Below are 16,777 nucleotides of genomic sequence, written 5' to 3' on the forward strand. Positions count from 1 at the left end.
TTAGACCCTTTTATAAGCATCTGAGTTGTTTGGATTCAAAACCAGAGTTGTTGACCAATAGTATTACTGTAAAGTTAACCTCCAATCAGATATCAGACTTACAGGATGTAACCTCTACTTCTCAGACGTGAGCCAATGGGGGTTGGAGAGACCAACACGGAGAGTGTTGAATTCCAGGCAACACGTAGCAAATTCTTGAATTCAGTTGGTACGAAGAGTCACTTCTGGGGCTGAGCTGTCCTACAGAGTTACTTCATCGTCTCTATGAGGTCTTCTTGTGTATGATTGTCTGTTCTGTCTCAGGCATGGTGAAGCTGGAGAGAGAAGACGAGCTGGAGCTGGTGATCCCAGATCGTCCCCAAGCCCAGGTCTCCATGGACGCAGACTCAACCTTCTTTGGCATCATACGGCTGAACTGACTACCAGGAGACAGAAGTCACCAGCGGGAGGTGTGGGACTTGATGCCATGAGCAGGATTATGCTTTTTTTTTTGTGGATGTCCTCCTCTGACAGGATGATGTGGAGTGGAAGATGGGTGGGAGCAGAAGTGTTATTTTTCTAAACTATTTTCATGTGAATAATCTGCCAGTATGAAATAGACCTTGAATGCTGTTGTGCTGAGTATGGGTGATGTCCAGCGTACGTTAAATGTTTTGTTTCCATATGTGTCAATAGTTCAAGTGTAATAAAGTTTTCTGGTAGTCCTGGTCCACCTGGTTGGTTGTGTGCTATGCATAACTCTATCAACAGGGTTTTCTCTGTGTGTGTGTCTGTGTGTGTGTGTGTGTGTGTGTGTGTGTGTGTGTGTGTGTGTGTGTGTGTGTGTGTGTGTGTGTGTGTGTGTGTGTGTGTGTGTGTGTGTGTGTGTGTGTGTGTGTGTGTGTGTGTGTGTGTGTGTGTTCTGTCATCACAGAGTATTTCTGTGTGTTTGTTGATACCTTTCAGGATTTCCTTCCTCCCACTCTCCTCGTTTATTTATTCTTCCTTTCTATTTCGGAAAGGTTTCTGTTTTCCCAGGACTATAGCAGGAACAAACAGAGGATAAATATACCTGGATAGGTTCCGTTTCCCCAGGACTATAGCAGGAACAAACAGAGGATCAATATACCTGGCTAGGAGGGACAGATTTTCCAGACCGGTTGACATAAAATCTATTCTAAATGACACAATAATTGTGATTATCAAACATGTCACATGTCTAAATAAGGACATGTTTTATGGTTATTTTCAATGCCACAGCCCATTTTATTGTATTTTTATTTTTATTTCTATTCTATAAAAGAGCTTATTTTGATACACTAATAACAAACGTGTCAATAATAATACGTGTAATTTCTGTCCGTCTCCGACTTGTAGATATGTATCTCTGTAGTGTAACAATGTGTAATGAGTTTGTTGAGTAAACAGAAGGTCCACAAAGCGTATCTGGTGTCCACAGCCTTTTTTTCATCTCTTTTTTTTTTTTTTTTTTAATGACCGTCAGCTATAAATGGCTGAGATGGGTGTTGAGGACTGATGTAGCTCAGTGTCGCGTTGTTAGGACAGAGACAGGAGAATGATCAGACCCACAGCTACCACATTCAGCTTAGTGCTACTGCTAGTCCTACTGCTGTACTGCTCTCTGTCTCACAGTCTCATGCAGTTCAACACTGTGACTGGAAGGCTACATGATGACCAACAGGTAGGCTGGCGAAATCTTTTCAATATAAAAGTCAGAGAAGTAATGTAGATTTAATGGATCTGATTCAATGAAACATTCTCACTTGATGAGTAACCTTGCCTGAGACCTGAACACGTGCGTTAGCTTTCTGAGTTAATTTGAAGGGTTTAACTCAGAGGAAAAGCATGTTCTTGTGGCAGGCAGGAGACCAGTGTTTAAACCCAGTTGGTGTCACCTTTGACACATCTGAATACAGAGCTCAGTAACACTGTACTGTCACGGCTTCTTAGGTTGATTTTACATATATGGAATTAGACTATTGAGTGACAGGTTTTGGTCACTGGAAGGCTTTTGGTTTGCTGAAATAGCATGTCAAACAGACATTGCTATTTTGACGATGGAGAGTACTTTTCTGCTTCATTTTATTTCATACATCAAAACCCTTTATATTTCTGCTTAATTTTATTTCATACATCAAAACACTTTATAGACGGTGTTGAAAGCTTTGTAGTTTCTCTCATCTTTCTCGTTTCAAGGAGACAACTTCCTGGCGGTTCAGGAACCTATCATCTGTTCCTGAGGGGCTGGACGTGAGGCTGAGGAAGCTGGACGTGTCCAACAACGTTATAAGACATATAAACAGCCAGAGTCTGGGTCTTCCATCCCTACTGAGACTGGACCTCAGCTACAACCAGCTGGAGATCATATCTGAAGGGGCTTTCAGAGACGTGGCCCAGCTTCAAGAGCTGAACTTGGCCAGGAATGCATTGAACCACAATGTGGACAGTAACAGCCAAGCTCTTGGGTCTCTCCACAGACTGAGGAGGTTGGATATCTCTATGAACGGTCTGGATGATGACGCGGCGGAACTTTACCTTCGTGACAAATCAATTCTAGAACACCTAGATCTCATGGGCAACGTTTTGACGCGACTCACGACCAAGCTGTTTGCAGAGAGCCTGAGCGTGAGAAGCATTCGCATCGAGAACAATCTGATCACGGCAATAGAGGAGGGAACGTTTGAACCGTTGAAGAAACTCAAGATCTTAAATTTAGCCAGAAATAATCTAGTCTACATCTGTGATTTTAAACTCCATCAGGTGAAACTCTTGAATCTTAGCAGGAATTCCATAGAGTTCTTTGTCACCCGTGAGGACGGTCACCCATACGAGTTGGAGATCTTAGATCTGAGCTTCAACAACCTCATCTATTTCCCCATGGTTCCCAAGACCAACAGGTTGAGATACCTCCACCTACAGAACAACATGGTGGGGACCTTAGAGACAGACACCCTAATATCAGAGGCAGACTCTCTGTACAGAGAACTAACAAGTGAAGATGAGGTAAATTATCCTGCAGACAACAACATATACTCTAACTGGAAACTGATGCCGTTAGTTTACATGGACCTCAGTAGTAACCACTTCAGGTCTCTACCTGTGGAGACTCTGAGCCATCTGACGTCTTTGGTGACGCTGAACCTCAGCCAGAACTGTCTACAGGACATCAGCTATAACACAACGAAGTGCTGCAGCGACCATGTTGGAGGCTACCACCAACCTTCCTTGACCTTTCCGTCCCTACGCTACCTCGACCTGCAGAACAACGGCCTTCGACAACTCTCCACCTTCTTCCTGGAAGCCCTACCAAACATAGAGACATTAAACCTGAAGGAGAACTCTGTGAGGCCTTGTGATCCAAAGGACCAACTGGGACCATCTCAGACAACGAGAGTTAGTCCTAATAATATGTCCTCCTGTGTTTCCTTCTGGAATATCAAAACTCTGAGAAGTCTAGATCTCCAAGACAACGGGATCAAAACACTCCATCGGAACACATTTGAAAGAACCCCTTTGGTTTCTCTCAACCTGGCCAGCAATGTAGATATAATCTTGGATATTGGCGCTCTAGAAGGGTTGCAGAGTAGTCTCCAGTCTCTGAGTATCAGTGGGAACAACATGGCAACCTCAGCCTTGTCTCTGCCTTGTCTGAAAGCATTGAGACGACTCAACATGTCCAACAACAATGTAGATGTCTTCCCGAGCATCATCGGCTGTTCTCCTTTGATGGAACTTGACGTGAGAAATAACAGTCTAACGTCTATGAATGAATCTTTGGTTGATCGTTTGTCTCAATGTCTTGATGTGTTGTATGTCAGTGGCAACTCTTTCAACTGCTGTGACACCAAATGGCTAAAAGCCCTAAACAAAGAGAAAGTGAAGATTCCGGACCTTGACCATGCTGTGTGCCTCAGTGTCAACGGTACTCTGTTGACTGGCCTTCTGCGTAACCATTCACTGCACTGTTCATTGGAACTTAGCCCAAAAATAACAGAACCAAACCTTGGGCAAATAATAATAATAATTTTGTTTGTGTCTACAGTATTGATATTACTTGTATTTGTGAAGAAGGTTTGTTGCAACACAGGGTCATTCATTGTATAATGATTGTGCATGTAAAACCAAGAGCTGTGTTCCAATACCCATACTAACATACTGTATACTACATACTTAATGTGTATTTATTACATACTATTAGTTCATTTTAGTATACCGAGCGTACTAGCGCTTCGCCTGTCTACCGGAAGTTGATGCTGTTGCTATGCAACCTCTTGCTACCTGTAACATATTACTAGCTCGACCTACGGAAGAGTGACTACGGAAGAGTGACTACCGGAGAGTGACTACCGGAGAGTGACTACGGAAGAGTGACTACAGGAGAGTGACTACCGGAGAGTGCGCTCTGGGCGTAAATTCAGAGCGCACACTGGATGCTCTGGCCGTGGGGTAGGCTTGCTGGCTAACGTTGGCTAGCTACTTCCAGAAACAAATGAGAGAGCACCTCACTCTGACCATTTTACTCCCCCTAGCAGAGCTGTTTTCATGTTATCCAGAGCGTTGGTGACTGTAACTGTGCTGCCAGCAACAATTTAATTATGCCTTTTTTTTGGGGCCGACGTTTATCAGTTATTCTGCGCTCTGACACACTATGGATATGTTCGTAAATTCACTCTGGTGTACCAGAGTGTTGTCAGATTGTCTGTTCTAAAATTAACAAATTGCCAGCCAAAATAACATGTAACGTAACTTATTTGAAAAGTCATTACTTTATTATCAACATTTTCCGCTCTCCTATGACTCCGGCTGCATATTTTCCACCCCCATTTTCTAAAGAATTACATTATGGGACCTAAAAGCACAGAAATAGTGTCCACTGCTTGTATACTATGACCAATAAGCATACTACATACTCAAAGTACGTCACAAATAGCATGGTTAGTGCGTTTGTATGAGTATTCGAACACAGCTGTTTTGTTGTTGTTGGAAGTTATCTGCAGCTATTAGGTTTACTCCAGGTTATAACACCAATGCATTATATTAGGTTTACTCCAGGTTATAACACCAATGCATTATATTAGGTTTACTCCAGGTTATAACACCAATGCATTATATTAGGTTTACTCCAGGTTATAACATCAATGCATTATATTAGGTTTACTCCAGGTTATAACATCAATGCGTTAGACTAATAGGTTTACTCCAGGTTATAACACCAATGCATTATATTAGGTTTACTCCAGGTTATAACATCAATGCATTAGACTAATGCCCACATTTCAGAGGTTGTTGTGACTAAATATGCCACGCTAACATGTGTCCACTGATAGCCTAGGGATACATTCTGATCCATAGACACCATACTTCCTTAATGTCAGTCTTTCAACCACACGTCAAGTCATGTCACTCTGATAGTAACAAGCTCGTCTCCAGGCTGAGAGAGAGAGACACACACAGAGAGAGAGAGAGACACACACAGAGAGAGAGAGAGACACACAGAGAGAGAGAGAGACACACACACAGAGGGAGAGACACACACACACACAGAGAGAGAGAGAGAGAGAGACAGAGAGAGACAGCGAAAGAGAGAGACAGAGAGAGAAGAGAGACTGTATATATACATAATATGACATTTGAATTGTCTTTATTATTTTGGAACTTCTGTGAGTGTAATGTTTACTGGTCATTTTTATTGTTTATTTCACTTTTGTTTATTATCTACTTAATTTGCTTTTTCAATGTTAACACATGCCAATAAAACCCCTTGAATTAGAGAGATAGATAGAGAGAGAGATGCAGGGACCTTTTCACTGTGCATTTCTCCTCTCCTGTCTGTTGGTGTTTAGCCAAGTATGTCACAAAAACGTCCATTGATATGCTCAAGGACTGGTGGGTTCTGAAAAATGTGGATGTTTTCAAGCAATAAGATGAGCTCCTTGTGGTAAATGCAGCACATGCATGCATGGGAAACCATCATAAAATGCAACATAGAAGCTGAAGAAGGAGCAAAACACCATAAATACACAGAGAAATGTATATATTTTTTCATAAAGCATTCTCTGAATTTGGGGCACGGCAAACCACCTCTGGTTTAGTTCTCATAACATCTTTGGTTGAGTTGAGTTCAGTGGCGACCTGTCCTTCAGGGCACGTGGGACAGAGCTGTTTAGCTTTCTTTTTGTTTGTTTGTTTTGTTGTTGCCTGTTTTGCATGTCATTTTGGCATTAATACGTGTCACATATCAGTTTGCAAACAATGTAAAAAAAAAGAGGAAAAAACAGTTAATAAAGCTGCATACAAAACATGGTCTCTTTCTGGTTTTCTTGAGTAAGGCAGCTCCAAAATGCAGGTGTTTCAGAGTAGCTCAGTGCTTTCTGTGGTGGTAGGGCAGCTCCAAAATGCAGGTGTTTCAGCCTAGCTCAGTGCTTTCTGTGGTGGTAGCGCAGCTCCATAATGCAGGTGTTTCAGCCTAGCTCAGTGCTTTCTGTGGTGGTGGGGCAGCTCCAAAATGCAGGTGTTTCAGCCCATCTCAGTGCTTTCTGTGGTGGTGGGGCAGCTCCATAATGCAGGTGTTTCAGCCTAGCTCAGTGCTTTCTGTGGTGGTGGGGCAGCTCCAAAATGTAGGTGTTTCAGCCTAGCTCAGTGCTTTCTGTGGTGGTGGGGCAGCTCCAAAATGCAGGTGTTTCAGCCCATCTCAGTGCTTTCTGTGGTGGTGGGGCAGCTCCAAAATGCAGGTGTTTCAGCCCAGCTCAGTGCTTTCTGTGGTGGTGGGGCAACTCCAAAAGGCAGGTGTTTCAGCCTAGCTCAGTGCTGTCTGTGGTGGTGGGGCAAGCCAGCAGAAAATACAGAGCGTACTGGTTGATAATCTCTCCAGTTACGCCGTGATTGGCTCAGTGTTCTGTCACTCATGGGGACACTACGTCACTGCCAAATCTACGGGGAGAACTAAAAAATTCAAGCCCCCTTGGGTACTGCCATAGAGTTATATTAGAAGTGCCCATCCAAGAATGCTCAAGGTCATTGGCCACAGATAAAACTACATCTAATCCAGTTATATCTACCGTACCTTTGATTGGACTGATAATGTCAGCATCATACTTTCAAAATCTTAGCTAGCAGATATCATTATGAAACAAGTAGACAATCTTCTGGCAAATCCTTTTCTATCTTTTCAATCCTTGACATATAAAGAGAAATTATAGATAAAACGTATGGGTGCTCATTGGCCATAAACATTACACAACAAGTTGGACATTGTAAATTCAACAATGAGTGGTTTGGAAGGAATCAGCGGTTAACTGCATACGTTGCAAAGCAATCACTAGCCTGCTATTCAGTGGAGAGGGTGTGAGGTCCAAGTCTTGGTTTAAGGATCTCTTTTCCAAGCTTAAAAGGATAAACATTCCCTCGCAGCACACCATGGGCCAGAAAAAGTTGAATACATTGACCACGCTGTCAATCCAGCATGACTACTGCCTTGTTAAAAACAACTGGAAACTCGGAACTGGGAAATCTCAGACTTCAATGAGTTCAAGACAACTGGGAACTCTGAAAAAAAGAGCTCCGACTAGGAAAACTCGGAATTCCAAGTCGGGAACTCAAGCCTCTTTCTAGATATGGCGGATGTGGCGGATATGGGATATGGCTATTGCTGTTCTGTTCAGGGACTTTCCAAGACTACTATGAGTCAGGTAACTTCACGGCCGGCTCTAAAAAGGTCCTGGGGGGAGGTGGTGCGAGGGAGTGCACAGGCAAGTGTGTTGCAAAAGGAGGAGAGAGAGAACGATAACGATTAGTATCGTTGGAGAAAGAGGACGTGCTGGTTCTGGAAGAGGATTGTTCCATACTACCGAATTACTGTCATTTTCACCTTTGGGATTAACGTGAGTTCATTCGATGGAGCTAGCTACCAGCCAGAGTGATGCTTGCTAGCTACCCACCAGAATGATAGACATCAAATAATTGTTACCAACACCAGAGGAGAGCTATGAGTTGAAGTGATTTAGTTATAAAAGATTCCCGTGGAAGTAATTGAACTTCCTGTTTATGTCCTGAAAGAAGAGGACATCTGAAGTTGTGGACTTTTCAGTTGTTTGACTTTACATAGTAGTGCAAGGATAAGAAGGGACACTGTCAATAACAAACATGTAGGCCTAATTAGCCATTCAAAGGAGAATAATATTTCCGTGACAACGTTGCAGACTTCCTCTATTATTTGAGTCCCTGCTGGACCTCATACAGACTCCATGAACACCGTAACGGCTGTCATTCTTTATTTCAGTTTTGTTTCGTTATTGTGATATCTGAGATAAATGCTGTAAGACTGCTAGGTTGTATTGCTATGTTTTCATTGGTTGTCTTCAAGCTAGGCTGCACGTGAGGTAGGTTATTCTGTGAACTGTGAAATTGTGCCTGATAGTGTTGTTGCCTAAAACTGACAATATATTTTCATTATTTTAAAGCAGAACTTTCTTTTCATTACTACTGCCTTGGAGTAGGGGACCTAACCTGCCTTAGGTATTGGGATGTATTACAGGTGGATTCTCCATGGTATTAACCCACATAATCTGAGGGGCTGCATACAGTGAGTTATTTGTAACATTTCACCCTATACTATTAGGAAAGGTGCCACTACTACTAAGTACTGTGGTGAGGTTACATGAGTTGGGCAACAGAGACACAGCTCTGTTTATTGTTCAACTTCCCAAGACTGATCTGAGAAAAAACCTTATAAAAACAGCTATTTCCTACCTGTTACATAGAGCGCCGACCTGAAGATCACTGACGACATGATTCAAACTATTTTTTTTTCCTGAGTTTCCAGTTGTCTTGAAAGCACCATAAATCCACAGAATGCCAGATTGATGACAAAGGTTGATGACAGAATTTGCCCACAATAGGGACCCCTGCGCCACCTTCCTGTTCGAGTGAGCACAGCACAATGAGGTGAGTCCAAAAATGTATTTTATGATGCTGCATAAATTATGTAATATACCAGGGAGATATGTATACTGTAGCTAAGAAAGTAATACTAAGTGTATGTTGTGTAGTAAGCTGTTAGTAGCCCATGTGCCTCACCCTAATAATTTGGTCCCTTTCCCCCTCATAACTTAGCCTACTGTTCTGACTTGGTGGCGCATGTAGCCTATAGCCTGTTTTAGATAAAAGTAATCATTGAATATTGTAAGAACTTTCATTGTCTGCTTTTTAACATTTTTTATTTTTTATAATTATATTTTTTTTAATTTATTGAATATACAATATACTTGCAGGGAAGCCGCCCAACAACTACATCATACCAGTCATCCAACAGACTCCCATTCAGAGCGACACACAGAAGCATCCAGGGTCAATGCCCTGCTCAAGGGCACGTTGACAGATCTACCACCAGGCCAAAAAACGTGAACCCGAACCCTCCAAGATCCCCCCCATAGTTCCCCAGTAGCTGTCCCTCCACCATTCGAGACCCCTCCTACAACCCCCCCCAGGAAGAAAAATAAAAAAATACAATTCATTCCATTCCATTCCCCACCCCCAAGAACCCCCCAATGCACCAACAACCAAGAGAATGAACTAAAGAGAAAAAAGGAAAAGACAGAAGAAAACATCAAACAACAATGCAAAAAAAAATACAACAAAATAATACATTTAAAACAAAGGACATCAAGGACAAGTGAAATCATAACAGCAATGCCAACTGTATGTTTGTGTGCATGTCTGGCACTATTACATGTATGTGTGTGTTCTTGTATGTGTTTATTTGAATGAGAGCGTGTGTATATGCATGTGTACAAACAACTGCCCGCATCAGCCTCAGGCAAACCGGCATTAGTTGTAAAAACACTGTCCCTCAGTGTCATTCAAATGTACTTTTTATTATGTTTTATTTTTGAATTTTTATTGAGACATGATGTCCCAGATGTGCTCAATTGGATTCAGGTCTGGGGAACGGGCGGGCCAGTCCATAGCATCAATGCCTTCCTCTTGCAGGAACTGCTGACACACTCCAGCCACATGAGGTCTAGCATTGTCTTGCATTAGGAGGAACCCAGGGCCAACCGCACCAGCATATGGTCTCACAAGGGGTCTGAGGATCTCATCTCGGTACCTAATGGCAGTCAGGCTACCTCTGGCGAGCACATGGAGGGCTGTGCGGCCCCCCAAAGAAATGCCACCCCACACCATGACTGACCCACCGCCAAACCGGTCATGCTGGAGGATGTTGCAGGCAGCAGAACGTTCTCCACGGTGTCTCCAGACTCTGTCACGTCTGTCACGTGCTCAGTGTGAACCTGCTTTCATCTGTGAAGAGCACAGGGCGCCAATGGCGAATTTGCCAATCTTGGTGTTCTCTGGCAAATGCCAAACGTCCTGCACGGTGTTGGGCTGTAAGCACAACCGCCACCTGTGGACGTTGGGCCCTCATACCACCTTCATGGAGTCTGTTTCTGACCATTTGAGCAGACACATGCACATTTGTGGCCTGCTGGAGGTCATTTTGCAGGGCTCTGGCAGTGCTTCTCCTGCTCCTCCTTGCACAAAGGCGGAGGTAGCGGTCCTGCTGCTGGGTTGTTGCCCTCCTACGGCCTCCTCCACGTCTCCTGATGTACTGGCCTGTCTCCTGGTAGCGCCTCCATGCTCTGGACACTACGCTGACAGACACAGCAAACTTTCTTGCCACAGCTCGCATTGATGTGCCATCCTGGATGAGCTGCACTACCTGAGCCACTTGTGTGGGTTGTAGACTCCGTCTCATGCTACCACTAGAGTGAAAGCACTGCCAGCATTCAAAAGTGACCAAAACATCAGCCAGGAAGCATAGGAACTGAGAAGTGGTCTGTGGTTACCACCTGCAGAACCACTCCTTTATTGGGGGTGTCTTGCTAATTGCCTATAATTTCCACCTGTTGTCTACTCCATTTGCACAACAGCATGTGAAATTTATTGTCAATCAGTGTTGCTTCCTAAGTGGACAGTTTGATTTCACAGAAGTATGATTGACTTGGAGTTACATTGTGTTGTTTAAGTGTTCCCTTTATTTTTTTGAGCAGTGTATATCAACTCATACACCATGTACCATGGAATCGGTACATCAAAAATCTCTTCCCAACTATTTTGCAATCTGTATGGCACAGTTGTCAACATCCTGGTCCTCAAATGAAACTGGTATACTTTCCTATTTATGCTATTTTTATTCCTCCGCCAGTTTTGATCCTTTATATTGGGCAGAAAGACCAGTTCCCTACCTCCTCCCGCTGCCACCTGCCTCCTCCATTTTTGGGGTAATGCTGTAATCAATTGGTTGTACTCTTGGATTGAGCAGACCTTCCCATACAATTCTGATAACTCCACAAAGGACATAACTCTACCATTCCAATTTACAATATAATTTAAGAATAAAATACCCTTTTCAAACATCTTTCCCATAAATACAGGTATTTTATCAACCAGCATGTTTGAGTTCAGCCATAATATTTGTTCTATCTTTTCAGGGGGATGAAATTGTAGCCAACTCTGCAATGCTTGTTTGAAAAAGAGAGATACTTTGAAAAAATGGATAATTTTCAATTAATCGAAAATGAGACATGGCAATCTGCCTATAGCTAATTTTAGATACATGTAATCATTGAATATTGTAAGAGCTTTCATTGTCTGCTTATATGCCCCCTTTATTTATCCTACGGTTCTGACTTGGTGTACAGGTAATAATGGCCCATGTTCTGAATTCTGTCCCTGTACATTTCAGAAGTGCTGAAGAAATAGTTATATTGACTATGTCCATCCGGGCTCGCTCATTAATGTCTTAATTGAAATTATGGTTTGCCTCTTATCTGCTCGTTGTCTCCTTATGGCATAGTTTATACATCTCAATTGTCAGTAGAAACCAATTTTTCCCAGCAGTGGTGTGTTTTCCAAAACCAGTGCGTGATGACGCAAAATGTACTTTTTCACGGAAGTTTGTTCGAATCAAATCTAAATGTTCAATGTATTAAATGTCCAATGTGTTTCTATCCCATTTTCAACTGTACCGATAGTGTTGTGTAGTCAATGTGCCTCCTCTGGTCTTGGCATGTGCTCTCCAGCCAACAGCTCCCAGATACAGTGCTGGTAGGCTAGTCTACATGATGACATTATGGATAAGAGCGAGAATCTTGCTCTTCTGTCCATAATCATCTCATCACGTTGTATTTTTTAATTTGGTACATTTATTTGGAATTTAACCGCAAAAGTTATTATTTTGTGCACAATGTCATCACGGGCAGTCTTAAATCCGGAACAAGTTAATTTGATGGAAACATGCAAATAGTTTATACACTACAGGAAAAGAAGGATGGAGCATGTCCCCATTCTCATCGACAGGGCTGTAGTTGAGCTGATTGAGAGCTTCAAGTCCCTTGGTGTCCACATCACCAACAAATTATCATGGTCCAAGCACACCAAGACAGTCGAGAAGAGGGCACGACAAAACCTATTCCCCCTCAGGAGACTGAAAAGATTTGGTATGGGTACTCAGATCCTCAAAAAGTTCTACAGCTGCACCATTGAGAGCATCCTGACTGGTTGCATCACAGCCTGGTATGGCAACTGCTCGGCCTCCGACCGCAAGGCACTACAGAGGATAGTGCGTACGGCCCAGTACATCACTGGGGCTAAGCTTCCTGCCATCCAGGACCTCTATACCAGACGATGTCAGAGGAAGGTCCTATAAATTGTCAATGACTCCAGCCACCCTAGTCACAGACTGTTCTCTCTGCTACCGCACGGCAAGCAGTACCTGGAGCACCAAGTCTAGGTCCAAAAGGTTTCTTAACAGCTTCTACCCCCAGGAACATCTAATGAAATGGCTACCCGGACTATTTGCATCCCCCCCCCCCCCACCCCACCCCCTCTTTTACGCTGCTGCTACTCTCTGGTTATCTGTGCATAGTTACTTTAATAACTCTACCTACATGTACATATTACCTCAATTACCTTGACTAACAGCACATTGACTCTGTACCGGTACCCCCTGTATATAGCCTTGTTACTGTTATTTTACTGCTGCTCTTTAATTATTTGTTATTTTTTACTTATCTATGTTTTTACTTAACTCTTATTTTTCTTAAAACTGCATTGTTGGATAAGGGCTTGTAAGTAAGTAGTTCAGCATTTCAAGGTAAGGTCTACACCTGTTGTATTCGGCGCATGTGACTGATAAAATTTGATGTGTATGCATATCCTTGCTTCAGATACTGGGCTACAGGCAGTTAGATTTGGGTCTGTCATTTTAGGGCCTGGGCTACAGGCAGTTAGATTTGGGTCTGTCATTTTAGGGCCTGGGCTACAGGCAGTTAGATTTGGGTCTGTCATTTTAGGGCCTGGGCTACAGGGAGTTAGATTTGGGTATGTCATTGTCGGTGAACATTTTTAAAATAGGGTCCAAATGTGAAATTATATATACTTTTACTTTTGATAGTTAAGTATATTTAAAACCAAATACTTTTAGACTTTTACTCAAGTAGTATTTTACTGGGTGTCATCAAGGCAAAGGGTGGCTGCTTTGAAGAATCTAAAATATCCAATATATTTTGATTTGTTTAACACTTTTTTGGTTACTACATGATTCCATATGTGTTATTTCATAGTTCGATTGTCTTCACTATAATTCTACAATGTAGAAAATAGTAAAAATAAAGAAAAACCCTGGAATGAGTAGGTGTGTCCAAACTTTTGTTTTTTATTTTTAATAAATTAGCAAAAATTTCTAAAAAACTATTTCCACTTAGTCATTATGGGGTAACATAACAAAATGTGGAAAAAGTCAAGGGGTCTGAATACTTTCCGAAAACACTGGTTATGGCCAATATACCACAGTTAAGGGCTGTTCTTAAAAACTTCTTATGGGCAGGTGGGACGGTAATGTCCCACCTGGCCAACATCCGGTGAAATTGCAGAGCGCCAAATTCAAAATACAGAAATACTCATAATAAACATTCATAAAATATACAAGTGTTATACATCGGCTTAAAGATTAATTTCTTGTTAATCCAGTCGCTGTGTCAGATTTCAAAAAGGCTTTACGGCAAAAGCATACCATGCGATTATCTGAGGACAGCGCCCCACTTACAAAAGCATACAAACATTTTCCAGCCAAGTAGAGGAGTCACAAAAGTCAGAAATAGGGGGGTGAATAATTATGCACGCTCAAGTTCTGTTTTTTTGTCTTATTTCTTGCTTGTGTCACAATAAAAAATATTTTGCATCTTCAAAGTGGTAGGCATGTTGTGTAAATCAAATGATACAACCCCCCCAAAAATCAATTTTAATTCCAGGTTGTAACGCAACAAAATAGGAAAAATGCCACTGTATGTTAGGGAAGATGAAAGAGAATATTAAAATGCAGGTATCTTACATCACCGGTTAGAACACTGGACCAGTAACCGAAAGGTCACTAGTTCGAATCCCAGAGCAAAAGGTGAAAAATATGCCGATGTGCCCTTGAGCAAGGCACTTTTAAACACTAATTGTTCATGGAAATCGCTCTGGATAAGAGCGTCTGCTAAATTACAAAAAATGTAAATGTCAGGAAGGGAAGGATGAAGATAGGACTGTCTTGTGGCAGTTGCAGACTGATAGTCAACTTCAAAACATTTTCGCAAAAGGTGGTCGGATCAAATAGGTATTTAATTTCCCATGGAGCCTTGTGTAAATAAGTAAAGTATGTGAATGTATGGATGTTAAGCCTGCTTGTTGTACTACAGTACTGTACCACGTCTGGATGTTAAGCCTGCTTGTTGTACTACAGTACACGTCTCTCTCTCTCTCTCTCTCTCTCTCTCTCTCTCTCTCTCTCTCTCTCTCTCTCTTCATCCATTCTTCACATGTTCCTGCGTCATTTACTGAGGCTGCCTCCCACCAGTGTCTGTAGGGAGGGCAGAGCAAAGCGGCTCAGCTGCTATCTACTCGGCCCTCTCTGGCCCCCAGGCATGGACTGGCACGTGCACCACCTCAACACCCACAGCCACTCCTCCCCTGTAGGCTCCTCCTGCCTCTGTCTCTCCATCTAGACAAGTCCACTAGTACCTCATAGCCCGGCTCAACGCAGACGGACAGAGAAGTCAGTAAAGGACAGGGTAATGTTCAGAAGGCAAAACATGTCAGAAAACACAATGAAACAGGAAGTAGAATACTATCTGAACTTGTTCAATATCAAAACGCTTGTTTAGTTTTTTTTCATTTGGAACACGTTTTGTTATGGTGTGTGCTCTAATGAACACAACCCATCTTCAATAAAGAGCAGCATCAACAGGGTTGAGTTCAGATGGATGACTATACACACACGTCGAAGATAGTTTGTAGGCCTAATAATAGAGATGATATGATTATAATCATTTCTATCTGAACTTTCGACAATGTTGTTCTTTACTGAACACAACCTGGGTCAGACACGCTTTACAATGACAGAGAGAGAGGTGAGCGACTACACCTAGATAGAACAAGATAACCAAACCAGGTTATCCCAATCCTTTAGTGTGTGAATAAGGGAGGAGGTGTATGTAATATAAAACCACTTCTAGGACTCTCACCTGTTTAATAAGGATCAGCCCCTTTTTTTCAATTTTCACCTAAAATGACATACCCAAATCTAACTGCCTGTAACTCAGGCCCTGAAGCAAGGATATGCATATTCTTGGTACCATTTGAAAGGAAACTATTTGAAGTTTGTGGAAATGTGAATTGAATGTAGGAGAATATAAAACAATAGATCTGGTAAAAGATAATACAAAGAAAAAAGCAACCTTTCTTTTATATTTTCTTTGTATCATCATCTTTGAAATGCAAGAGAAAGGCCATAATGTATTATTCCAGCCCTGCTGCAATTTAGATTTTGACCACTAGTTGGCAGCAGTGTATGTGCAAAGTTTTATGCTGATCCAATGAACCATTGCATTTGTGTTCAAAATATTGTATCAAGACTTCCCAAATGTGCCTAATTTGTTTATTAATAACTTTTCATGTTCAAAGCTGTGCACTCTCCTCAAACAATAGCATGATATTCTTTCACAGTAATAGCTACTGTAAATTGCACAGTGCAGTTAAATTAACAAGAATTTAAGCTTTCTGCCAATATCAGATATCTCTACGTCCTGGGAAATTTTGTTGTTACTTATAACCTCATGCTAATCGCATTAGCCTACGTTAGCTCAACCGTCCCGTGGAAGGGACACTGATCCCGAAGAAGTTTAATAACTTAAACCTCTTACATCTAGACGTTCCGCTAGCGGAACACCGCTCCAATATCCAATGATTGGGCATGGCGCGAAATACAAACTCCTCGAAAATCCAAAAACTTCAATTTTTCAAACATATGACTATTTTACAGCATTTTAAAGACAAGACTCTCCTTTATCTAACCACACTGTCCGATTTCAAAAAGGCTTTACAACGAAAGCAAAACATTAGATTATGTCAGGAGAGTACCCTGCCAGAAATAATCAGACACCCATTTTTCAAGCTAGCATATAATGTCACAAAAAACAAAACCACAGCTAAATGTAGCACTAACCTTTGATGATCTTCATCAGATGACACTCCTAGGACATTATGTTATACAATACATGCATGTTTTGTTCAATCAAGTTCATATTTATATCAAAAACCAGCTTTTTACATTAGCATGTGACGTTCAGAACTAGCATTTCCACCGAACACTTCCGGGGAATTTACTAAATTACTCACGATAAACGTTCACAAAAAACATAACAATTATTTTAAGAATTATAGATACAGAACTCCTTTA

At 41.9% G+C, this 16,777-nt stretch overlaps 2 protein-coding genes across 3 annotated transcripts in view; both read left to right on the forward strand.

Annotated features, from left to right (window-relative positions):
* LOC106591189 (tumor necrosis factor ligand superfamily member 13B) overlaps positions 1 to 1,422 on the forward strand; it is a 79,785-nt gene extending 78,363 nt beyond the window's left edge. For both annotated transcript variants that reach the window (XM_045724270.1, XM_045724271.1), the window contains one exon: positions 304 to 1,422. In XM_045724270.1, the coding sequence (XP_045580226.1) occupies positions 304 to 419 (116 nt within the window). In that variant the 3' untranslated portion in view covers positions 420 to 1,422. The remainder of the gene's footprint in view (positions 1 to 303) is intronic.
* A 48-nt stretch (positions 1,423 to 1,470) lies between these two features.
* LOC106591895 (transforming growth factor beta activator LRRC32) lies at positions 1,471 to 6,286 on the forward strand. The gene is made up of 2 exons (XM_014183169.2): positions 1,471 to 1,681; positions 2,197 to 6,286. The coding sequence occupies exons 1-2, from the start codon at positions 1,556 to 1,558 to the stop codon at positions 4,102 to 4,104; spliced, it is 2,034 nt and encodes a 677-aa protein (XP_014038644.1). The 5' UTR covers positions 1,471 to 1,555; the 3' UTR covers positions 4,105 to 6,286.
* The last annotated feature ends 10,491 nt before the right edge of the window (positions 6,287 to 16,777 follow it).

This window comes from Salmo salar, chromosome ssa09, assembly GCF_905237065.1.
Source record: "Salmo salar chromosome ssa09, Ssal_v3.1, whole genome shotgun sequence".
Taxonomy (NCBI): Eukaryota; Metazoa; Chordata; class Actinopteri; order Salmoniformes; family Salmonidae; genus Salmo; species Salmo salar.

What these genes read in the sequence shown, in the direction of transcription:
- LOC106591895 (XM_014183169.2), top strand. Translation starts at nt 1,556, where the DNA reads ATGATCAGACCCACAGCTACCACATTCAGCTTAGTGCTACTGCTAGTC. An exon ending in GGCTACATGATGACCAACAG is followed by an intron (nt 1,682 to 2,196) that starts GTAGGCTGGCGA and finishes TCTCGTTTCAAG; the next exon opens with GAGACAACTTCCTGGCGGTT.